Below are 26,723 nucleotides of genomic sequence, written 5' to 3'. Positions count from 1 at the left end.
AGGAGAAGGACTAGGCAGAACAAAAAACACCTGGCTATGCACATGGGCCGTCCTCAGCTGGTATATAACTCCCCTCTCTGCTCTAGGTAATCAGTTAGAAATATCAGAACTCCATAGAGGGGAGGGTGCCGTGTCCATCGAACTCAGAGAAATAGATTTTACGGTAAGTACAAAAATCCCATTTTCTCTTTCGTTCATCGACGGACATAGCGCTACATAAATCATAACTAGTGGGACATCCAAAAGCAGTGCCAAAAGGAACATAAGGGGTGGGGAAAATAACCCAAGGCTAAACATAAGTGCCCTTAACCAGTACACAGGAGCCTTAACCGGGTCACAGGAGCCCCATCTGAAAAAATAAAACTTTAAAGAAAAAACACCCCTCAAGAGGCTATAGCCCCTCCTAAACAGCAGCCTGCAAAATCTTGCGGCCAAAAGAAGCATCCGCAGATGCCAAAGTATCTACCTTATAGAATTTTGTAAAGGTATGCCCGGACTACCAAGTGGCCACCTTGCAAACTTGCGATATTGATGCCTGATGACGGAAGGCCCAAGAAGCACTCAGGACCCAGAGTAGAAGGTGACAGGGAAAGGTCCAACCTGACCTTTGATGTAATAGGCCTGAGTCATCGTCTGTCTGACTGACGATGACTAGAGATGGCAGCCAAAGAAGCGGCCAGCCCTTTTTTTGGTCCGTCCGTAACCACAAAAAGCGAGTCTGACCTCCGAAAAGACTCAGTAGCTGCTAGATACACCTGAATTGCATTAACCACATCCAAGGTATGCAAAGCTAATTCCTTGGGATGAGCTGGCTTGGGACACAAGGCAGGCAACACAATGTCCTCATTCAAATCAGTCAGAGACAACTTTGGGCAGGAATGATGGACAGGGACGAAGAACCACTTTATCCATATGGACCACTAAATAAGGACTTCAACAGGATAATGCAGCCAATTTCGATACCCTGTGGGCCGAGGTAATAGCCACCAAGAATGTCACCTTCTGGGATAACATAGGCAAGAGAATCTCTTGAATATTCCCAAATGGAGGTTTCTGGAGAACCAAAAGAACTAAATTTAAATTCCATGGTGGCAAAAGAGACCGTACAGGTGGAGCCACATGTTGAACCCCCTGAATGAAGAGTGCGTGGCTAGGGGGTCGCTGAAAGAAGATTGCCAGGGCAGACACCTGGCCCTCAATAGTACTCAAGGCCAACTTCTGATCAACGCCCTGTTGAAGAAAGGTTAAGATCCGAGCCACACAAAAGGATCGAGGATGAGTGCCAGTCGACTCATACCAAGAAATGTACGTTGTCCACGTACAATGGTATATCTTGCTGGAAGACGACTTCCTCGCCTTCACCATAGTAGGGATCACTGATCCAGACAGACCACTATCCCTCAGTACCTGGCTTTAAAACGCTAAGCCATTAAAACCAGCGACTGAAGAGCAGGATGGAAGATCAACCCTTGGGACAACTGGTCTTCTCTGAGAGGAAGCCCCCAATGGACGTCTACAGCCACCAGGATGATTGGAAGATCCTCACTCTTGATTCCCAGGAACTGCGGAAGAAGCCTTAACCGAGGATGATACTGGCCTTACTGTGGCCCTCCATCAGAGGACCCTGTGACCTCGTCGCAAACTTCGGTATCCTTCTGTGGAGCTGAACCTGCTAAAAGGAGCTGCATGTAAGACTGTGCAAACAGAACTGTCTTGAAGGTGGATACCACCAGACTCAGAACCTGTATGCAACATGGGAGAGAGAACTATCTGAGTGACAGCAGCCGGTGAATCACCGCCTGTGGTCCCTGAAGTTTGTGCAGAAGAGGGACCACCCTGGTAAGAAATAGAATCAGACCTAAGTAAAATCAATCCCCTGGACAGAGATAGGGGGGACCTTAGGTAGTTCAGACATCACCTGAACCCTTGCAGGAATTAAATCCGCACAAGTAGACTCTGAATCTAAAAAACCTTAAAAAAAGACGTTTTGTCCCCCTTTCTGCGGACCCCCAAAAGAAACATTTTGCGGATCTCTTTGACGCGCACTAAAGAAGTCCCAGGGGGCCATAAACGAGCGAAGATGTCCCCCCCCCCAATAATGGGTGAGGGCAGACCTTTATGCTGAAGGAGTCTTGTCTGCTGGTCCGGGGAAGCTAGCTCTAGGTTTATCTGACTAAGGTTGCTTGGAACCTCCCGGGAAAGATTTAAAAGATCTATTTCCCTTATTCTCCTTCCCAGAAGCATGAAAGAATTTGCTATGGGCTAAGCAGCCCCCCCCCCCCCATCTGGGGCGAGGCTCCTTCCCTTTCCTTGACTGTGGCATGAAGGTACCCTTAATGATGTCATCCAGGGTAGCCCCAAACAAGTGATCATCTTGAAAGGGCATATCAATGAGAGCTTTCTTAGAGGCTTGGTCTGTGTACCAATTCTTAAGCCACAGCACGTGCCTAATCACTACCGCTGAAACAGAAAATTTGGACAGCACAGGAGCTGTATCCAAAGCTGCATCACAAATAGACTGCAGCCAATGGACCAACTGGTCCGCTAAATCAACATAAGCAGCGGGGACCTGCTGACCCCCCCAGGCCCTGGTGCAAAAGCTTGGCCTATTCAGTTAGGGTCTGAGACACCAGGGCTGAGGCAAAGACTGGTCGCAATGCCAAACCAGCCATAGTAAAACATGCTGTGTGCCACAGCCTCCGCTTTATTGACTATTATTAAGTGACTACTCAAAAGGGTAACGTACAGCAAAATGTTTGGTGACCACAAAGGGTAATTTTGGTTGTTCCCATTCCTTACAGGAAAACCTGTCAAAACAAGGCATATAAAGAAACACCTTTGGGGTACAATGCGACTTGTGTGTACCGACCGACACAGCCACGTTCATGGCTACATCCACCGCATTGTCCATTTTTAAAGTCTCACGCACTGCAGTGACAAGTGCGTCTACCAGCGGTTTTTCATTCCCTGCTGTGACCATGGAGGAATCATCCTCACTATTGGATGGATTAGGGGGGTGTGATATTAAATCCCCCTGGATGGGCTGCGTCCACGATTGCATCAGGCTCAGAATTAGATGAGACAGCCTGAACAGGGGAAGGCGGGGGATGCTTTCTGCTGGGCCTTTGCCCACATGCCACTTCCACCCGTGACATGAAGTACTCCAGAACCGCCGTCAGTGCAACCACGGAAAGCTGGGGTTCTGAGGGACCTGCCACCTCCATGACGGGTTCAGTGGGGGAGATGTGACCCTGAGGCTCCATAAGGAAAGGAAGCCCTTGCAGTACAAAAACTATCTTTTGGCACCACTAAAAGATCCCCTCAAGACTCAGGGTACCCATCAGCAGAGAGAGAGAGAGATAAAGCGGGGACCCCAAAAGACTACCGACCGGAGGAGCACCGATAATTCGAATCCAGCATGATTATGAACGCCATCTCTGTTCATATGTCCCGGGCACAGGAAGAGGAAGCTAAGGAGGAAGAGGAAACTAAGGAGGAAGAGGAGGAGCTTTGGCATCCCCACGAGGCTTCAGTTGTTTCCAGCACCTCTCAGACTAATGGAAAATGGCCCCCCGTAATATCATCCGACTACACAAACATGGCCGCCAACCGGAGACCAGAAAGACTAAGGGAAAATGGTCACCATCAGCTACAAACACTGAAGCATGCCAGGATCTTTTCTGCACCCTCTACATAGCTGCACCCTCTGCAAGGGGACCCCCCTTAAAGGTAGGACACATGTTTAGGGGAGACTCTGCTGTGCATTCTGCACCAGTCTCTACACTGGGATACCCCTGAACTATACCCACACTGCAAACCGTAGGGCATGCACCTAGGAGTCTCCTACACTGGGACCCCTCCAGACTACCAGGGCGGGACACACACGATCCCAGAACCCTTACAGAGTAGGAATAGCGGAGGGAGAGCCCAGGGGTCTCTGCTGCATTCTCTGTCCTGGGACCCCAACCAGACTCTAGGTCCAGACAGGGGGGAATGGGAGTGGGGGAAGCCCAGCTCAGTGAGGGATTTAAGGATGGGAGGAGGGAACATGCAGGCAGGTCCGATCGTCCCTGGGGGTTATCCGCGTCCACCCCACAGAAAACCACCAAAAGGGGAGGGGGGGGGGGAGGAGTGTACTTACCCTTCCATGCGGTGCAAGTAACGCTCCAGACAGAACTCCTCGCCACCAAAGTAGGGGAGCTGTGACTCAGACCCAAGCCCCGTTGTATGCGACCCTGCGAGACGTTTAACCCGCGGGCCAGGCTGTCTGTGAGGCTATGTTGTAGCTGACCTATTGCGTAGCTGCGGTCTGCACGCACTCACTGGCTGGGCTAGGGGGACCACTGGATCTAGATTATTCAGCCCGTCGCCCAGGCTGAGAATTGATTGTAGATCTCCCGAGAGAAAACAAAAAAGATGTAAGAAAGGAGAAAATTGCTAGGACCAGAGATCCCAGTTGGGAGCCTAGGTCCTTAGTCCCGACTAGACAGATTAAAACTGATTACCTAGAGCAGAGAGGGGAGTTACATACCAGTTGAGGACAGCCCATGGGCATAGCCAGGTGTTATTTTGTTCTGCCTAGTCCTACTCCTGGAGGAGGCAATACTGGAGGAGGCAATATAACCCACTAGTTATGATTTATGGAGCACTGTGTCCGCTCATTTATGGTGAACTGTCAGTTCTCAGATGGGCCTGGAACTCTGCTTGAATAAGCTAACACTTAATAATTTGATGTAGGTTTAGGAGCCACAGGTACACAACATAAAGATCAGCAATAATACTTTTGGTGGTATTTGATCACCTCTCTCCGATCAGTGCTAAAAAAAAACATGCACTGTTACTGTATAAATGACACTGTCAGGGAAGGGGTTAACACTAGGGGTGATCATGGGGTTAAGTGTGCTCCTAGGGAGTGCTTTCTAACTGTAGAGGAGTGGATGCACTAGAGGAAAAAAGATTGTGTCTCAGCTTAGCAGAGTAGAAGCTATTATACTAGGCGGTATGTGCAGAGTAGAAGCTATTATACTAGGCGGTATGTGCAGAGTAAAAGCTATTATACTAGGCGGTATGTGCAGAGTAGAAGCTATGATACTAGGCGGTATGTGCAGAGTAGAAGCTATTATACTAGGCGGTATGTGCAGAGTAGAAGCTATGATACTAGTTGGTATGTGCAGAGTAGAAGCTATGATACTGGGCAGTATGTGAAGATTAAAAGCTATGATACACACGAGAATCGCGATAGCAGCCAAGTGGAGGACTACCGATCCCCTGCTTTTATCAGCTATCAAACACAGAGTACCCAACCAGTATGAAATGGAAAAGATGCTCGCTTTCAAATTTAGGAAAGCAGATGTGTTCAAGAAAGAGTGGCAATCCTGGATTGCTCAATCCCCTGACCTGATGTAAAATTACCCTGCTTGATATGATACATTAGCACACTATTTCCATCTGCATGTCATATTGCTCTGGTGGCAACCCCGCCCTTCCCTACCTCTTACCCCATTCCATGTTTCTGGTTTGTTTGTTTTTTTCCTTCTTTATCGCTACCCCTACTTAGCACTTCTGCAAAACTCAAGATGGGGAGACATGCACAGGTAGTGGCGACACCTGTGTTATGAGAATTTAATTGGGTGGTGGCGACATCCTCACAGTATGCACCCAATTGGGGTGAGGGTCCGGATACCACAAAAGTTGCACTAACCCCTACTTTGAGCCCAGTTTCGGGCGCGTGCACGACATATGTTTTTATGCATAAATGTATTACTTGAATAATTGTACAGTTTTCTGCTTGTTCTATGATGGACATGTAAGTGCACATTTCATTTTCACATGCTTTCTGGTATTGTTAATATATTCTATTTCTTCAATAAAAATGTATTTACAAAAAAAAAAAAAAAAAAGCTATGATACTAGGCCGTATGTAAAGATTAGAAGCTATGAGTAAAAGTAGTAGTAAAAAAATATAAAAATAAATAAATGAAAAATGTCCCCTGCAAAATAATAGCATAATGTGCTAGTATATGCATTGTATACAAGCACATTAGAAAGACTTACTTGAGAACGAAGCCCTCCAGCATGGCGCTCCCACCGCTGACAGGGCTTCCATTTTCACCTGGTTTTCCTTCCGGGTTCGCGGGCTGCGGCGGTTTGTTTGGCTGAGTTGCTTCCGAGGGGTCATGGCTGCGGGACAGGAACTCTGAATGGACGGCACGCAGTGCACATGAGCCGGTAATGTCCCCAGCTGCTACTATAGCAAATATCTCCTAAATGGTGCACGTACTGGAGGGGAAATCTCACTGCCAACATGTATACAGATAAGTGAGGTATGTGTGCTGGGGTCAGGAAACTGTCTCCCCTGTTTAGGTGTGCAACAGACAGTGTTCACTACCCTCACTTTATTAGTGTTTAGAGACTTATTCTTATTAACCAGTAGCAAAATTACATGAATTTTTTTACATATACTGGAAAAAGCTAATTCAGACCCGCATTGAAAGAACTGACAAATCTGGAGTGTATGTTTCCACCACCAGCCTTTCCAATGTAATCTGCACACTTCACTTGAGCTGCAGTGTGTGTACCTGCACAACGTCAACGGAGTTACATAATCATTCAATTTAGAGGTTTTTTTTTATGGTGAATTAGTACAGCATGCCATCACAGGAAAGGCAAGTCGACCTGGCCAGCTGCAAAAAAGCAGAAAAGCCTTTTTCCACTTCAGAATTGCAGATCTTAGCACTTTCCCTCCTGATGACATGTGGAACATAGTGCAGAGTCCTGATTAAATTAGCGCCTTTAATAACAGTGACTCGTGGAACATGGGCACAGCCGAAAACATCAGTTCAGGAGGTGACGATCCTTGCTCCATTGCAGTACACGTTACACGAGACACTACACTCTTCACTTCGTAACTAATTTAACCACTTGATCTCCAGAAGATTTACCCGCCCCCCCCCCTTCATGACCAGGCCAATTTTTGCGATACGGCACTGCGTTATTTTATCTGACAATTGGGCGGTCTTGCGACACTGTACTCAAATAAAATTTATGTAATTTGTTCCCCACAAATAGAGCTTTCTTTTGGTGGTATTTGGTTACCACAACATTTTTTATTTTTTGCACTATAAACAAAAAAATGACCGACATTTAAAAAAACAAAAAAAACAAGGGTGAAGCTCCCGGGAAGGCTATTTATCCCTTTATATGCATGTCTTTTCCTGGCTTTAATACAATACATATTGTCGTCAACTTTTTAAAATTGGAAATTAAGAAAAAAAATTTTTAAATTGGAAATTGTTAAGAAAAAAAACGGTTTTATTTAGATGCGACACTCCACCTAATGTGGCCCCTAATGTGGCATTTGTGGTGATTTGCACACAGTCGCATGACAAGGGAAATCACATTGTTTTTAATGGTGTCCATTCACATCAGTGTGACTCCGCAGCGATTTTGGAAAAGGTTCCTGTACTACTACTATGGTGCGACTCCAGTACAGTTTTGTCACCATAGTATATACAAGTGTTGAACATATTGCAATCTTGTGTTTATTGACATTTTACTTTTCAAAAGGAGTGTACTCCTTTATGCTGAACACTGTATGTCAAATAGGACTGTCACTGTTATTCCAATACGCACTAGCACTTTTTTGATGTTATACTGCAGATAATTTGACTCTACAGGTTATAACACTATGTAAGTATATAAAAATGTCTGGTTGTTGAGGTAAATACTGCCAGAGTTGTAAATCTAGGAATTACTTCACTCCTAATTAATCATTATTTAACTGTTCAACCACTGGGCTCATTGAGAAGAAAAGTTCAGGAGGTGGTGGAGAGTCACAAAAAGATATGAATATGAAGAAATGACTGAAATGTCAGAGCACAAACTATAAAATGAAAAGCTTACACAGGTGTGAAAATAATCTGGCAAATGAAAAGCAAAGCCACAGGTGTATTTCCATGAGTTAATATACAGCAAGCTGAAAGAAAGATGACATCAGTTGGTTGTTCAGGAGGTATCCATCCAATGTTCATGGAGAGACTATACAAGCCTGAAAGTAAAATGAGCTGGAGATTGAAGACCATGCAAGCAGGATGTAATCTCTGGTATAACGATTTCATGTTGATGATATGCTGTGACCCATGCAGGGCACAGCCAAAACAGCCGAAATCAATGAAAGCTTTATTCATGTAGCTGAATGTAATAGATATGGAAAAAAGTGTAGCGTGAGTTAGTGGAGATTGTAATGAGTTCAGCAAAAAGTTTATAAAGTCCAATAAGAACTTCCAAGGGTAATTCTTGCTGGCTTCAGGATACTGGGTGCAGCACCTCTAGGATGCTCTATGGCAGGGGTCTTCAAACTATGGCCCTCCAGTTGTTCAGGAACTACAATTCCCATCATGCCTAGTCATGTCTGTGAATGTCAGTTTTACAATGCCTCATGGGATGTGTAGTTCTACAACAGCTGGAGGGCTGTAGTTTGAGGATCCCTGCTCTATGGTTAACAGATAATGACAGAAGAGTGAGTGATTTGAGTGTAGTAAATTTACATATTTGTTGCGAAAAAAGACAATTGCCAACTCTCGCGTAGGCAGCTAAAAGTTTGCTTATCATCAAAGTTGGGCCCGTGATGGTGTAAATCTCAGTGGAGCCATAATCATGTCTAGAATTAATGCACAGGACTGTCAGCTGGCTGTACCTATGAAACTGAGAGGACACTAAGGGGTGCAAAACTAGGTGCAGCATATACAATTTATGATGGCTTAGCAAAGAGGCTGGGCGGCCTTAAAATGCGTTGCCATGCCACCTGATGTGTGACCTCACATCCGGCTTGCACTACACTCCATGGAGCCCTTTACCAGCTTCCTACTTCCTGCTGCCCCATGGCTACATTATCAAGACCTCCGTGGTTGCAGAATTTTTTGATGGGACTGTATACCTCCTATGCTTCGTGGTACCACAGACCTGCACTATATTGCATATAGGCACCACTCTTTCATACCCATGAGAAATGCCTATTTTGTCTGAACTTGCTATTGCTATATATTCTCCCTACTGCACAGATATCTTTAACATCCCAGGCCCAACAACTTTGATGATGAGCAAACTTTTAACATGTCTACATGCGAGTTGTCAAATGTCTTTCCACAATAAATATGTAAACTCGCTACACTCAGATCATGCCCTCTTCGGTCCTCTATTCATGTGGCAGTCTATGTAATACCATCTACTGGAAATACCTTTGTGGGTCACATTGCCATTATAAGGAAAGTCCCATGTACCACAATGTGAAAATATTGCTGCCTACTGATAACATATACTGTATATCCTTTTAATGAGAATGCAATTTTTTACATTTTCTGCAAGCATTATGTTGAGGTTACTTTGTGTGTGGCTGAATGTACACATTTATGCCATTTGAGGATGAAAGCGTAGCAAGATTTGGTGGGAGTTACCAAAATAGTGATGTAAATCAGTAGTTCAAAGAGCAGCCAAAGGTGGAGCAGTATCATGGAGTCCTCAGAAGTGTATGTGTGCATTTCTGCTCCTTGGAAGGGGGATGTCCTTTCCAGATTCTGACACTGTAATTTCCAGTTAAAACCATAATGCAGTGCTCTGCAAAACACGCATCTTTACCTTAGGCAACACATTCACGTCTAATGGGTTGTCAACATGGCAACACAGGTAGTGCATGATATTTTTCACAGCAGAACCATGCATATAGTATTATGCATGTTTTAATGCACTGTGGATGTGTACTGGGATGCAATTAACAGAGTGGCAAATCTACAGTGTGTAATAACATGCATCTTATTGCGGGTTTATGATGTGCGCTACTGTGTGAACAAAACCCTAGCAACCAAACAGAGCTAAGATGTCAGAACATTTGAAAGAGAATACATTAAACCACTTACCTTCTCTATCAATTCATAGCACTCCTCCAGTTTCAGAGCTCTGTTCTGTATAGAGGTGGAGGCTCTGTGGTATACATCCAGCCATTCCTCATACACGCTGTCAGGGATGGCAGCCACAGCAAAGCACAGTGTTCTTAAACCTGTGAACAAGACATTATGCGGTGAGCTTAGATTCACAACCATGCCTGACATGTACAGATAACCTGAATCTACAGCCTCCCAATTACTTCTACAGTAGTGAGAAGGGTTGGTAATTAGCCACGATAACAAGCTCCAGCAAAGTTTGTAAACTTTGATTAAAAAAAAAAAAAAGAATTTAAAAAGTAAATTCTATCCTAACCCCCCCCCCCCCCGCTACATGCAAATGGGCATGTATGTAAACATTGATTCATCAAATGTTGGCTTAGTATAAGGGTGTCATATGTTTTTGTTACATTGATACAAAGATAAGAGATGGTATAGTGTCCAGGTAAATGGGAAAGAAAGAATTCTGCAGGGAAGGTGGTCTTGTGGTGGAGGGAGGGATAGACAGAGCATTTGGTTTCAGTCAAATACCCTCTATCTAGAGATTGGAGGTAGGAGGATATATTCCTTTCTAGCACCATGCGTAATAACAGTGATCCTCTTCAAATATTATCACTAGCTTGGCAATGAAGGAAGAACCTCATCTGGTATTTATGGATAAAATAGCCTATTGTATATATATATATATATATATATATATATATATATATATATATATATATATATATAAAACCATCATAAATACCTTAGATCGCATTTCCTCTGTTCTCAGTTGCATAAGAGCTGGAGAGGAGAAGCAACACCACAGCGTATTGTGGGTAAGGTGTGTGTGTGCTAGTGAGTGAGGGGGGTTGTGTGTGAGGGTGAGGCGGTTGTGTTACATACAGTGCCTTGCGAAAGTATTCGGCCCCCTTGAACTTTTCAACCTTTTGCGACATTTCAGGCTTCAAACAAAGAAATAAAACTAATTTTTTTGTGAAGAATCAACAACACGTGGGACACAAACATGAAGTGGAATGAAATTTATTGGATATTTCAAAGTTTTTTTAATAAATAAAAAACTGAAAAATTGGGCGTGCAAAATTATTCAGCCCCCTTAAGTTAATACTTTGTAGCGCCACCTTTTGCTGCGATTACAGCTGTAAATCGCTTGGGGTATGTCTCTATCAGTTTTGCACATCGAGAGACTGAAATTTTTGCCCATTCCTCCTTGCAAAACAGCTCAAGCTCAGTGAGGTTGGATGGAGAGCGTTTGTGAACAGCAGTTTTCAGTTCTTTCCACAGATTCTCGATTGGATTCAGGTCTGGACTTTGACTTGGCCATTCTAACACCTGGATATGTTTATTTGTGAACCATTCCATTGTAGATTTTGCTTTAGGTTTTGGATCATTGTCTTGTTGGAAGACAAATCTCCGTCCCAGTCTCAGGTCTTTTGCAGACTCCATCAGGTTTTCTTCCAGAATGGTCCTGTATTTGGCTCCATCCATCTTTCCATCAATTTTAACCAACTTCCCTGTCCCTGCTGAAGAAAAGCAAGCCCAAACCATGATGCTGCCACCACCATGTTTGACAGTGGGGATGGTGTGTTCAGGGTGATGAGCTGTGTTGCTTTTACGCCAAACATAACGTTTTGCATTGTTGCCAAAAAGTTTGATTTTGGTTTCATCTGACCAGAGCACCTTCTTCCACATGTTTGGTGTGTCTCCCAGGTGGCTTGTGGCAAACTTTAATCGACACTTTTTCTGGATATCTTTAAGAAATGGCTTTCTTCTTGCCACTCTTCTATAAAGGCCAGATTTGTGCAGTATACGACTGATTGTTGTCCTATGGACAGTCTCCCACCTCAGCTGTAGATCTCTGCAGTTCATCCAGAGTGATCCTGGGCCTCTTGGCTGCATCTCTGATCAGTCTTCTCCTTGTATGAGCTGAAAGTTTAGAGGGACGGCCAGGTCTTCGTAGATTTGCAGTGGTCTGATACTCCTTCCATTTCAATATTATCGCTTGCACAGTGCTCCTTGGGATGTTTAAACCTTGGGAAATCTTTTTGTATCCAAATCCAGCTTTAAACTTCTCCACAACAGTATCTCAGACCTGCCTGGTGTGTTCCTTGTTCTTCATGATGCTCTCTGCGCTTTAAACGGACCTCTGAAACTATCACAGTGCAGGTGCATTTATACGGAGACTTGATTACACACAGGTGGATTCTATTTATCATCATTAGTCATTTAGGTCAACATTGGATCATTCAGAGATCTGCACTGAACTTCTGGAGAGAGTTTGCTGCACTGAAAGTAAAGGGGCTGAATCATTTTGCACGCCCAATTTTTCAGTATTTTATTTGTTAAAGTTTGAAATATCCAATAAATTTCGTTCCACTTCATGATTGTGTCCCACTTGTTATTGATTCTTCACAAAAAATTACAGTTTTATATCTTTATGTTTGAAGCCTGAAATGTGGCAAAAGTTCAAGGGGGCCGAATACTTTCGCAAGGCACTGTAGTTCGTCAGGTTGAAAAAAGGACGGGCGGCTGGGGGTTGCGTGCGTGAGGGCGGGCGGCTGGAGGTTGTGTGTGGGTGTGAGGGTTGTGTGCGTGCGGGGGGGAGGGTTGTGTGCGTGTGGGGGGGGGGGTTGTGTGGGGGGGGGGGAAGTTATGTGCGTGCGTGCAGGTAGGGTTGTGTGCGTGCAGGTGGGGGTTGTGTGCGTGCAGGTGGAGTTGTGTGCATGCGGGTGGGAGCTATGTGCGTGCGGGGGGTTGTGCGTGGGAAGGGCGGCGGGTGTGTGGTTGCTTTTTTTGGGGGGGGGGTGTGTGTGTGTGTGGGAGGGTGGGCTGTGAGTGTGGGGGGGGGGTGCGCAGGCAGGTGGGCTATGTGGGTGGGTGGCGGGCGTGTGTGTGTGTGTGTGGGGGGCCATTTGTGCGTGGGTAAGTAGGGATGTGTGTGCGTGGGGGTGTGCGCGCGTTGTGTGCACGCGCGTGTTGGTGGGTCGGTTGCCGGATTGGGGTGTGAGGGCAAGTCTGATCGTTGGAGGAGAGCAAGCTGAGTTCCCAACACTGCTAGGGAACTGACCGACTACGGTTTGTTCTCCTGCTTAGTGTACTCAGTTTCTAGTAGGAAAGCAGAGGGACTGGCAGGAACACCAGGAATTTCACACAAAAGGAAGCAATACAAAGAGAACAGGATACTTTCTCATACAATACCATGCTACAGCAGGCACTTATCAGGAATATGAAATGCTGGGGTAAAAAAACACTTTAATATCAAGGTTGAGTAGAGAAATAGGTCAGTAATGTGACCAGGTGACCAGTAATGTGACCCTTTCAGATGCATTTTTTGGACCACCCAACAAGGAAACGTTCCTACATAGTTCTCTTTGTTTTTGGAGGGGCTGGGCAGCTGTGTTTGCCATAATTAACCCTGTTTGTACTGTGCAAGCAAATCTTTATGATCAATTGTACCTAGATTTGACCACTGCCTGTCCTAACCAAGGATTAAAGGTTTAGAGGCTGGGCTTCTTGCATTGTATGTTATTGAGGACAGACTTACTCGGATATTGAAAAAAAAAAAAACGCTTTAAGTATTAAAACAGGCCCATAGCAGAAATGTAAGAATTGCTCAGATCCATAGGGGGTGTACAGGTATGGAGGTGAAGTGCTTAAGTAACCAAAAATGGACACGAGTTCTATAAGTTTATTTAGTCTTGGGCAGCCTTTCTTCCATAACATAATGAAAATTTGTAAATATTCCAATGAGCACTCAGCTGCGAATTGGATAGCAAGTTTTAATTCTTTTATTCTTCACAAGAATGCAGTAACAGCCATACAGGTATAAACTAAAGCTAGTCGTACTGTTCGTTTTAGGAACGTTTGTTTTATTTTCTAATCGTTACTGGGGTCAAATCGACATTCGTTTTTGACTGTAGTGATAAGAAAATGCAAAGGAGTAGCATGGAATATTGTATGAACAAATTTCTAACAGTAAATGTGTTTTTTGTTGGAGAAATCCACTCACTCCAAAATTGAATATTAAAAGCAAATTGTTTTGAGGTGCTTTCAAACGCCACTCGTCATGCCATTGAAAGTACTGATGAGAATTTTGGCTCATTTGAAAATCTGCTAGTGTGTTGCCAGCTTAAAGAAAATGCAGACAAGCTCAAAAAGGTCAATTATAACCTCTGACAATAACAGATCAAAGTTTGTTAAAAAAGAAAAAAAAAATCCTCTCTTCTTATGATCTGTAATACACTTCTCTTTACTTATCATGCAGAGGTGTTAATCATACCTTCAGTAGCAAATTGTTCCAGATGTTTTAAAGTGATCTCTTTGTACTTAGAAGTTTCTGCCAAACGGTCATAAATTACTGTATCCTATTTTCAAGAAAAAGAGTGTATGTGATATATACAGCACTTGACATATATAACAAAATAAAATGTGAGGTAAAGCCAGTTAAGCAGGATGCAGGTCCAATGAATACAGCAGATTTATGAGTGAATGGCCAAATTTTAAAGGAGGTATTAAACCCAAAAGAAAACAATTCTATTCCAGCTTACCAATTCTTAGATGTTATGGCTACATTTGTTTTTTTTAGGCTCTTTTCCCTTTATTTTACCTTGGTGATCCAACTACTAAGTCTGTTGTTTTTTCAAAAGAACAAGCTCTCCTACAAATGAGTGTGGAGACAAACCACTTACCACTCACAGGGGTGCTTACAATTATCAGCTTTTTTTTTATTCATGCAAACCTAAAGGCTCCGTTCACATGTTGGCGTTTTGGGGTGTTTTTCTGCTCTAGGATCAGCTCTCAAAACGCCCAACAAGACAAATCCTATTCATTTCAATGGCCCCTGTTCACATCTGAGTGATTTGACGCCGTAAGCAAAACGCCCAACGCTCAAAAAAGTACATGAGCTTCTTTTTGGGCAGAACAAACCATTGGTCTCTAGTCAATCTAAAAACGCATGCACAAAAAAACGCCTGTAAAAACGCCCATAAAAACGCCTGTAATAGCAACGCCAAGATGTTAAAGTAGCCTTACATCAAAGGGGAGAAAAAAAAAAAAAACTGCAATGTGAGCTGGAGTTTGGCTTCAATTTGTTAGTGTATCTAAAAATTTGCTAGTACATCTCCCCTCCCCCCAGACTTACAATGCTTCTGTTCATCGGTGCCAATGTGTTCCTCCCTCCTTAGGGTAGATGGCGGAATCCTCCTGCTGAGCTATTGAATTCTGTTCAGTACTGCCAGCTATAGTCTGTGATACTGATCGAGCAGGGAAAACCCCACCAAGGTGATTTTACAGAAGTTCAGAGAATGACTTCAGTACAACAACAGGGCCCATACATTAATCAAATTTCGGCCGCTCCTGCTAGATTACAATTCAAGTATGGCCAAATCACCAGGTAAAAAAAAAAAAGAGGAAAAAGGTTTAAAAAGAAAATGAATGCAGCCACCACATCTAATGATTGGCAAGATGCAATATATTACATTTTTGGTTTTGGGTTTAACATCTCTTTAAACTAAGGTTTTGGATGCATGTCAGTGCGGCCATTGACAGTACCATATGGTTGGGGTGCTGTATTTAACCATACAGACTGAAGGAGGTGAGGGCTCATGTGCTTCTCTACCGCTAGGCTTTTAAAAACAGGCATGGTCAATGTAAACCATCAACCCTAAAAGCATGGTTTTCAAATCACCAATTTAAAAATATATACTGTATACATACATTTACATATCTGCCCCATGCTGTAAAATATATTTTGTTCCAGACTCCATCTAAAACAAAGATGACCATTGTGGTCATCATTGGCTTTTGAACCTTAATCATACTGAGCCTGCAATGAAGATCAGCCGTCAAATCAACAGACTGTAAAGAAAAGTACATCCAGTGTATATGTGGCAAAATGGTTTAGCCTACATAACAGCAGGTTGCTTTTACAGAAGATGGGACTGTTCAGGCAGTTGGGCAGAAAAGGGTAAACTAAAGATGTAAACAGTTGAAATGTATTTGTTAAGTATTACTAATAGTGATCTGCTAATAGATGCTAAACCAAAGACCTAATAAACTGTGATGGAAATTTAAGCAGCATACATTAAGGCTGTTACAGTTTTAATGCAATTAGAAGAGAGGCGGAAAGTAATCTAAGCATGCGCAGGCATTACAGCAAGGATGAGCAGACACTGTGCGGCATATGGAAGACTGAGTTGCATTGCAGCGTCTATTACTTACAGCCCCCTTGCAGTACAATCTCAGTTTCCCTGATGAATTACGAACGATCACAGACATACGTTTTCGATTACTGAAACAAAGAAATTTTGCATTATACAACAAAGGGTGTTGGAAGGATCAAGATACATCTCCTTTAATAAAATAAATCGATGAATGACACGTTGACTTTTGATCTACATGAAGCCGACATTGAAGAATATATTCTGTGTTCTTAAATGAGACTTTAATTATATATTTACCTTGTAAACTCCAGCACATTAAGAAGCTCAAACCTTTCCTCCTGACCGAGCTGAAAGAGATTTTAAATCAATTAAAGGACATCTCCAGGCAATAAGAGAATTAATCAGTAAACCACAAATTCTATTTAAGAAAGATGCAGTTGTACTGGGTTTACCTTAAAGTAACCATTTTCTTGTGGACAGAGGGGAGGTTTAAACATTGTCATTTGTCCCGTGTATTTTGGACATGAAGAGTTTACCCAAACAGAACACCAAAAGAAAAAAAAAAAAAATCTGAAATCGGTTCTAACTCAACCACAAGCTAATAAAAGAAGGATATTCCTAGACTTGACCAACACACAGGGATAAGAAAAGAAGTGAGGTGTGAGGTAGATCCTCCCCACTCAAGACAAGCAAAAAAAAAAAAAAAAAAAAAAGGCTGTTTGCAACCTTATCTTTGTATGCAGGATGGCAAGGAGCTTTTGTTGGATCTGACTGGGACCTGTATGTTGAGAGCTTAGCAAACAGGATTGAGATTTGGGTTGTACACAAGTTTGCCCCAAACTCCAAATTGTTCATTACTTGAGAAAATGATGCGTTCAGTAGCCACATTACCAACAACGTACTTCCTGGTCTCTGAATTGTGGTCAGCTGGCTATGAGGGGCCAATCACAGGGGTTTTCTTAGGTGCCTCTCTCTTTCCTACAAGTCAGGGTTCTCAGTAGCCTTTTCTCAGTGGGTGTTGGACACTCCTGAAGTATATAGAGATGAAAACAAGTCTGTGCTGGGAGAGCTGGTAGCTGCTGGCAATTGTTAAAAACAGCTCTATTTATAATGCAATCGCCCACCTTCTGCACAGAAGTGCTTGTGCTTAACTGCATCAGCTCTCATTCACCTCTGCTACGACTGAAGGCTAGCGAATCTGAAAGGGCAACCCTCCCCCAATTGCAGTCACAAAGCTTGCCCATCCCTTCTACTTCACACACATTCTACTGGCCAAAGGCAGTCCATCATAGTGACTGTCCAATAAAAATGTGAGAGTGAGGGAATGGGCAAGTGCAGATCCCTACCCATTTAGGGTGGCCTGCATTTGGCACTTTAAATGGCACCCAGTGACATTTAAATGGCACTCATTCATTCTAAATAGAAGAGTCCCCCTAAATCATGTTTAAGTGAGCTTATGATAAATAGTTAGACCTGCAGGTATGTCTCATTATTTTGAGACATTCCATAAGAGCCACAAATTCAGCTGCATGCTAGGTAACATAAGCAGTCAGGAAAAAGAGACATCAAGAGAAAAAAGCCAGCTAGGTGTTTACATGACCAAAGGTATAATTGAAGCAGAAACTCAAGTTGGCTCCTTGTCTGATCAGATCTACTTTAAAATGTGCAGGTTTACACTGAATCTCTGGTGATACTGCACAGTATCATGAAGTGTTACTTTTAATTCTGACTCTCATATGACACAGCCCTGGGGGACTCACCGCTGACAAGCCACAGCAAAACATTGAAGCTATAAATAATGGTAACATTTTGTTTTATTCTGCAAAAATAGCAGGGTCATGGAGAAAGGAGTCGAGAAACAATGAATTACAAAAAAAAAAAGTTTGAACTACTTAAAATGTGTTCTTTCCTCTTATTTCTTGCCTTTCTCAGGCTCTGTACTTCTCAGACTGTTATGGAACTGGAAGGTTTGGCATTGGACCTTCACTTAGGTCTTTATGATCATTAATTTTCTTTTTTTTTTATCTCCACACAACCCTCTTTACCATTTGGTTATTAGGGTTATTGTACTACATGTACTATGTCTTTGGGTTTTCTATGCAATTTACTCTTGCCTGGACACCATCTTAGAGAGACTAGTTTCTCACTTTGGTCATTGGATTCTACTACAGCCTGTTTCTCAGGATGTATCGTGTTTTCAATATACTAATAAAGATTTAAATAAATAAATAAAAACTACTTAAAATTCAATTAAGAGCCGGTTCACATTGCAGCGACCCGATTTGCCCGGGCGACCTGCGAGGTCGCGGTGCACAGCGCGCACCGCGACCTCAGAGCGACATGCACGGACTTCATATCATTGAAGTCAATGCAGGCCGCCCCGAAGTAGTACAGGACCCTTTTTCTAAGTCGGAGCGACTTGTGTCGCTCCTATTAGAACAGGTCCTGTGCTAATCTATGGCAGGCGACCCACAGCGACTTGTCAGGTGACCAAGTCGCCTGACAAGTCGCCCCAGTGTGAACCGGCTCTTACTGTCATAGGAACACAAACAAATTGTACATACAACAAATCGAAGTCTGATTTTAAAGAAAAATCGCACAAAACACCTAAATGGAACACAATCTCACCACCACAATGTACCTTCTGAACGGCTACCATTTTATTTTCATCCTGCCTGGACTTCCTAAAAGGGTAACTAGATTTTCAAATAACTTAAATCTAGCTGACTTCCACTCCACACCACACTCTGCTAATTACAGTTCGGTCCATATATATTTGGACACAGGCACAATTATCGCTCTGTATGCCACCAGAATAAAATTTAAATGAAACAATCCAAATGAATTTTAAGTGCAGACTTTCAGTGCAGACATTCAAGGGGTTGAACATAAATTTGAAGTACAAATTTTAGGAACTGCAACCATTTTTATACACACAGTCCTACCATTTTCAGGGGCTCAAATGTAATTGGACAAATGAATATAATCATAAATTAAATGATCATTTTTAATATTTTGTTGAGAATCCTTTACTGGCAATTACTGCCTAAAGTCTGGAACCCATGGACATTACCAAAGACTGGGTTTCCTCTTTTTTGATGCTTTGCCAGGCTCTAACTGCAGCTGTCTTCAGTTGTTTGTTAGTGGGTCTTTCTGCCTTTAGTTTTGCCTGCAGCAAATTAAATGCATTCTCAATTGGGTTGAGATAAGGTGATTGACTTGGCCATTGCAGAATACTCCACTTGTTTTCCTTCAAAAGCTTCTGGGTTGCTTTTGCAGTGTGTTTTGGATCATTGTCCATCCATACTGTGAAGTACTGTCCAAACAGCTGAATCTGGGTTGAAAGTACATCTCCAAACCCTGCAGAATTAATCCGGCTGCTTCTGTCACATCATCAATAAACACCAGTGACTCAGTGCCATTGGAAGCCATGCATGCCCATGCCATCACACAGCCTTCACCGTGTTTTACAGATGACATTGTGTGCTTTGGATCATGAGCTGTTTCAAACCTTGTCCACACTTTTTCTTCCTATAATTCTGGTAAAGAATATTCTTCATTTCATTCATCCAAAGAATAATTTTCCAGAGCGGATCTGGCTTTTTTAGATTTTTTTTTGGCAAAGTCTAATCTGGCTTTTCTATTCTTCAGGCCTATTAATGGTTTGCACCTTGTGGTGAACCCTCTGTATTTGCTCTCTTGACGTCTTCTCTTGATTGCAGACTTTGACAATGATACACCTACTAGAGAGTGTCCTTCACTTGTCTGGATGTTGTGAATGGGTTTTTCTTTACCATAGAGAGGCTCCTGTGATCATCCACCACTCTTGTATTCCGTGGACATCCAGGGCTTTTTATGTTGCTGAGCTCACCAGTGCGTTCTTCTTTCCTCAGAATGTACCAAACTGTTAATATGGCCATTCCTAATGTTGCTGCTATCTCTCTGATGGATTTGTTTTAGTTTTTGAAGCCTTACATTGGTCTTTTTCACTTGCATAGAAAACACCTTTGAACATGAAAATCGGATGATGTGTTGTGTATGATAAACATTTTATAGCCTGCACATTCAGCTTTTGTCGTACGAAAATTCGTAATTGGCTCTCAAAAGCACTATACTAACCAACGCGAAAATCGGCAGATTATTTGTTGGATGAAATTTTACTTTAAATTTTCTTAACGTGTGCACAGGCCTTTGGTGTCAACTCCAGACCTTTTGCCTACTTAATTGATGAAGAAATAACAAAGAAGTACATCTGGCCATAAAACAGCTTTTGATTCAATTGTCCAATTGCTTTTGGTCCCTTGAAAAAGGGTGATAGCTATTCTTAGGAGCTGTAATCCCTAAACCCTTCCTCCGACTTGGATGTACATACCCTCAAATTAAACCTGAGAGTGTGCACTTTCAGCCCATATCCATTATATAACTACAGCTTGAATATGTTTTGGTAAATACCTGAAAAATCTAAAATTGTGCCTGTGTCAAAATATTTATTGGCCTAACTGTATATCCCTTTATACTGGTCTTTTATGATTTGGCCCAGAAGCCACAGCCAAAGAGCACTCCAGTCATCTTCTCAGTCTGCATCATGGCACAGCACCATATTCTCCATAATGGAAATGCTGTCTCCCTCCAAGCATTAGCCATGCAGACTAGGTAAAGGTTATCTGAAAGCATACTTACCATTTCAAGAAAAATGTTATGTTCACTGAAAGTTTTTGGTGCACAAACCATTTTGTAATTTAGTATATTATTAGAAATAACCTGCTGTACTTACGGACTCTATAATGACAGAATCCGGCGTTCTTCCAGTAAACACAAAACGCAGTTGTTTTGCGGCTCGCACAAGGGCTCCTTCATCTATAAAACAGGAAATTAGAACAGGTGTTAGATGAAAGATAAGGCGCTTCACCTATGATGGATCAAAGTACAATTAATCAGTGGTGGAAAACTCTTAGCCCAACCGATAGATGTTAATATGGTGTGCAAACAGCTCACTGTTTTCAAATCAGAAATGGAATCATGGATAGGTCATACAGGCCTGGGGTTTGAGCATTTCTGAGGCTAGCAGAGGACCAAACAATATTTATTTAAAAAGGTTGTCTTAGTAATGTATATCAAATGTAGAAACAAAATATGATATTATTTGTTGTATACAGAACTTCATGGTAACAAAAATCTGTGGTTACAGCAATAGTCCAACATGGTATATAAACGCAAAATCAGTCTGCCATAGCATTACATACACAAGGAGATTGAAGAAAAGGTTTGCTTGGGGGGGAAAAAAAATATACATTACATTTCAGATGCAGTGAACTTAGGTCATATTCACATCAGCTTTTATGTCTGGAAAGCGGACTCCTGTGGCAAGAATGAACGATTCTTGTGGCTCGAATCATAGGAATTTCTAGATAGCTGTGGCTGCTCATTCTGTACAGGAGCTGCAGTAGTCTTGCTACTATTTGCATGTGTCAACCCATCCATAGGCTGCCTATGGCTAGGGACAAATGACCGGCTCTGGGCGCAATCTGTCTGCGTCAGTGGCCAGTCATCTATCCCTAGCCACAGGTAACTGCTCAATGTTTGGATACCAGAGAAGAGTGGTGGACAGTTACGGCCTCAGTCAGGTTGTTATTGCTTTGCTAAAAAACAGTATTCGTCAGGGACAGCTGAATGATCGTAAATACTGTGACATCCCATTAACCACTCCCGAGACCTTCTCATTGGTCAGATCATTTCTGTCAATACCCTCCTCAGGGACCAGAAAAGGGTAGACTATCATTCTGAAGCTATCTTAACATCAAACAAGGATCATCAGCCAAGATCTACTAGAGGCACTGATCCCTCTTATGCTCATTGACTGGACTTTGCCGAAAACTCAGAACCAGGTATGTATTTTCATTCTTCAAATCTTTTTGTTTTTTTTAGTTGTATTATGGTCTTTTTCCTTTGTAATACCCTTTTCTGTAAACATTTTATGTGCACCGTTTTACCTTTTCTATTATTAACCACTTGCCGACCGACCCTCACAGATTTACTGCAGCAGGGCGTCTTGGCTGCACATAATCATGTAGATCTACGTGATTACGTGCATGCAGTTTTGTCACAGAGGGAGGCAGACTGCGGGAGGAGCAGGCTCGAACGTCGCCGGCCTCCTGCGATCTTCGGCAAAACTGACAGGAGAGCCGTCTGGCATGTAAACAATGTAAGACGGCTCTCCTGTCAGAGAGGCAGGGAAAGATTGTGTGATTCAGCTAAGCTGAATCACCGATCTCTCGCTGCCTCGGTTCAATCTATCCCCAAAACAGTTAGTAAGCACATCTAGGGAACACATTTAACCCCTTGATCACCCCCAGTGTTAACCCCCTTCCCTGCCAGTGTCCTTTATACAGTAACAGTGGATATTATATAGCACTGATCATTGTATTAATGTAAACAAAAAAAGTGAACAACTGCGCTAAACCAAAGAGATTGTAAGCAGCAACTTCAAGTGTGACTATCACCTCAGAAACAATGTATAAATATAAGTTGCGCTATATAGTGAAAACATATATGATAATGTAAAAAAGTCCAGAGATAAAGTCCATATAAAGGCAAACAGCACGTCTGACGAAATTTTCTGTACAGGTACCGCTTACCAAAGGCTAATGATAAATAGGCCCAAAGATTCCAAGTGATCCACAGGAACCAGATCTCAGACGGACTCCGTATGTTGAATGGATCTCATGTAGACCTTTGAGAACATCATCTTTGATGAAACGCGTCAGGTCACGGCGTGCTGACGTCACCCATACGCTACAGTCCTACGAAGGAACGGGCGAGCAGAGCCGTCCGGCCGGCGGCTCCCTACATCTCTCCGTTTGGCTTTTTTGATCTACATGTTTGTAAGTGTTTGCCCTTTGTTTTAATAAATTGTTTGTGGGTTTTACACTATGGTCTACCTCTCTTTCAATTCACGGCCATCACCATCTGTATGCTGAGCCTGTATCAGTGTTCCCATTGGAGGCGCCTGGTTTGGAATATCTAGACACCAGCATTTGGAGTTTTGCTCGCAGCGGAAGTGCTTAGGCGAATCAGGACCCTTTTCTGCCTTTTATCATTTTGGAGCTGGTAAGGGCATATGTATGTCAGCCCTCTTCGGCGACACGATTGGGATCTATGTGCTCTATTTACTTTTCTTTTGGTAAGCTGCAGTCCTATTGGGGGAGGTCCTCTACACTATTTGTTTTTGCAATATTTTTCTATTACTCTGGTAAGGAGTATATTCACAGGATTGGAGGTGTCTATGTTCTTTACTATCACTACTACAGCACCTTTCTGATATTCCCATCACTTGGGGTGTTACATTTATTTGTTTGTGGTTTTACGCTATGGCGTTTTTTATTTCATTTCACATGATCACTCAACACTAAGGAGATCCATTCAACATACGGAGTCCGTCTGAGATCTGGTTCCTGTGGATCACTTGGAATCTTTGGGCCTATTTATCATTAGCCTTTGGTAAGCGGTACCTGTACAGAAAATTTCGTCAGACGTGCTGTTTGCCTTTATATGGACTTTATCTCTGGACTTTTTTACATTATCATATATGTTTTCACTATATAGCGCAACTTATATTTATACATTGTATTAATGTCACTGGTCCCCAAAAAGTGTCACTTAGTGTCAGATTTGTCCGCAGCAATGTTGCAGTCCCAATAAAAATCGTTGATCACTGCCATTACTAATAAAAATAAAGTCCATAAATCTATCCAGTAGTTTGTAAACACTATAACTTTTGCGCAAACCAATTATATGCTTTTTAGGATTTTTTTTTAACAAAAATATGTAGCAGAACACAAATTGGCCTAAACTGGAAAAAAAAATTAGATTTTTTAATTTTATTGGAAATGTTTGGGAAAGAAAGCTCTGTTTGTGGGGAAAAAAAAGGGCATCAATTGTATTTGGGTATGGCGTTGCACGACCGCGCAATTGTCAGTTTAAACAACGCAGTGCCAAATCGCAAAAAATGGCCTGGTCATTAAGGGGGTAAAACCTTCCGGGCTGAAGTGGTTAAACTATACTTTGAAAAGGGGTAATATGGTCTCTAATGCACTAATGCAGAAATTAAAGAATCCATGTCTCTTAAAAGAGCGCTACTATATGGTAAATATTTGGATATTTCTGTCTGTGGGGACAGTGGGTATTATGCACATTTATTAAAAGGCAGAATTATTATTGTGAACATTGATATTTATGATAAATATCTGGTGGTAGTGTATAAAGGGTTAACTGCATAGTTAACCAAACCCAGTGACGATCGCTCTCATCCTGTTGCCACTTATATGGTGGCCCTGCGAGCTGGAAAATCTTTGTGCAGTGTGAGGCTGAGTGTCATTGTGGTGTATCAGTAACAGAGTGTTTGGCCAGCCATTTGTCACAAGTTGGTGAAGGTGGCTGGGGACTGACATCACATCCGTCACACTTAGGCCTGCCCATTTTTCTACTTTAAACACATCAACTTCAAGGAAATATGTTCAGTTGCTACCCAACACATCCTGCCCACGTTCCATTGTCACAAGATAATCAATGTTATTCACCTTACCGGTCAGTGGTCATATTATGTCTGATTGGTGTATAAAATCATTTTACATTTCTTCCGACTGCTAACCCACTTTTAGTTTATGTTTTTATTTACTAATCCTAATTCTGCTACTACAACTGGCAGAGCCTAGTATAGCATAGCATAGTACAGTATAGCATAGTATAGTATAGTATAGCATAGTATAGTATTTAGTACTCAGCTACACAATCTTGGTATGAATGGGCAGAGGACATAACATAAGACATGTAGAAAACATACCCTTCATTTTGATAAATGGTTTTACTGGTAATCTTTGGCAACAGACCCTGTTCTTTTCAATGCCTTACCGGGAGACGAAGCCTGATAAATGATCTGGTCTCCATCACGCTCTGGAACTGTAGTATGACAAACTGCCATCATTGTAAGGAACTCGCAGATCACTGGGGCAGTGGGCTGAAAAGCAGAACAACAAGAAAAACTAAAATCAGCTTATGAACCTATTCAAACTTATGAAGTCTCAGTTTATTTATTTCAGGTACTTATACAGCGCTGTCAATTTATGCAGCGCTTTACATATACATTACCCTGCCCTCAAGGAGCGTACAATCTAAGGTCTCTAACTCACATTCATACATACATAGTAGGGCCAATTTTATACAGGATCCAATTAACCTACCAGCATGTCTTTGGAGTGTGGGAGGAAACCGGAGTACCCGGAGGAAACCCACGCAGGCACAGGGAGAACATGCAAACTCCAGGCAGGTAGTGTCGTGGTTGGGATTCGAACCAGTGACCCTCTTGCTGCTAGGTGAAAGTGCTAACCACTACACCACTGTGCCGCCCTAGTTACCGTAGAACTCCACCTACACAGAAAAAAGAAAATCCCAGCTGTTTTACATGTCATAAGATATTTAGGTATAAGCCTCCAGCCTGCATGATATCACTGTTATATCTGACAGTGAACAAGTCATGCTGATTGGTTCTGAATAGTCATTGGGGACTTGATTGGGATTGACCGTTAGGACGGAGTTCCAACAGCTCCTAAAGGAGAAGCCATTTTTACACATATACCCTGCAAAATTCCTTGTTTTAAGAATGGTGGGTGGGTGGGTAGCATTAAATTATATTTAGGTTTATTTCTAAAATTCATTTTATGATTCTGTACCTACAACTTGCCAACCCTACTGCTACTTCCTTCACTGCAACTGGCAATACTACCTTGCACTTCCTAATATGAAGGAGAATGTGACCCTCTCCCTTATGATAGTGATAATGCCCAGCAGCTATTCCTTAGGTTTCAGCACTGTCAGATGATCAATGTGATATCAAAAAAGGGGTAGGTAACATTGTTGCTTTAAAGTGCTTGCAAAATTACATTTTTTTTTAAATTAAAATGAAAATCATGTTATACTTACCTTCCCTGTGCAATGTGTATTGCAAAAAGCAGCCTCTTACCTCTTCTTCTGGAGATTTCCGCTAGTGCTGTGTGCTCCTCCTCTTCCCCGAGTGCCTTGTCAGCAAGCTGTGTACTGAGGGATGACCTATATGGGTGCACTCCCAAACTAAGCTGTGTGCATCCATAGATGCACACAGTGTGACTCAGCCCACCTCCTGCTCCCTCCTCTCAGAATTTGACTGACTGCAGCAGGAATCAATGGTTTCTGCTGTTCTCAGTGAAGCCTGTGATAGCAGGAAGAGAGGAGAGGGGTTCTGCAGACACTGGATCAAGAAAGGACCCGGGGAAGTGTTTAAGGAGGGGACTGGAGGGAGGGGGAGGTAGTGGAAGGTTATTTTAACTTAATGCAGAAGATGCATTAAGGTGAGAAAAACACCCTTTTCCTTTAGAACCACTTTAAGCAGGCAGTGAAAAAAAATGGGGTTAAAGCCATGTTTCAGTCGTTTTTGTGTTTATTAAAAGTCAGCAGCTACAAAGAGTGTAGCTGCTGACTTTTAATAAACTCACACTCACCTGTCTCATGATCTAGAGGCTATACCACCCGAATCCTCGGTTCTCTCCCTGGCGCCGGCATCACAAGTGTGGGCACCCGGCTGTGACAGCTAGTGGCT

The 26,723-nt window shown here is 42.6% G+C and overlaps 1 protein-coding gene across 4 annotated transcripts in view; it reads right to left on the bottom strand.

Moving 5' to 3' along the window:
- ATP8A1 (ATPase phospholipid transporting 8A1) overlaps positions 1-26,723 on the bottom strand; it is a 473,872-nt gene that overhangs the window by 125,982 nt on the left and 321,167 nt on the right. For all 4 annotated transcript variants that reach the window (XM_082272128.1, XM_082272127.1, XM_082272129.1 and 1 more), the window contains 6 exons: positions 25,004-25,109; positions 20,871-20,953; positions 16,394-16,443; positions 16,155-16,224; positions 14,215-14,299; positions 9,912-10,051 (listed from right to left, as the gene is read on the bottom strand). In XM_082272128.1, the coding sequence (XP_082128254.1) occupies positions 9,912-10,051; positions 14,215-14,299; positions 16,155-16,224; positions 16,394-16,443; positions 20,871-20,953; positions 25,004-25,109 (534 nt within the window). The remainder of the gene's footprint in view (positions 1-9,911; positions 10,052-14,214; positions 14,300-16,154; positions 16,225-16,393; positions 16,444-20,870; positions 20,954-25,003; positions 25,110-26,723) is intronic.

Source organism: Pelophylax lessonae (assembly GCF_965119305.1).
Source record: "Pelophylax lessonae genome assembly, chromosome: 1".
In the NCBI taxonomy this organism is placed as follows: Eukaryota; Metazoa; Chordata; class Amphibia; order Anura; family Ranidae; genus Pelophylax; species Pelophylax lessonae.
Note: the sequence above shows the minus strand (reverse complement) of the source record. Positions and strands in the feature narration are given on the sequence as shown.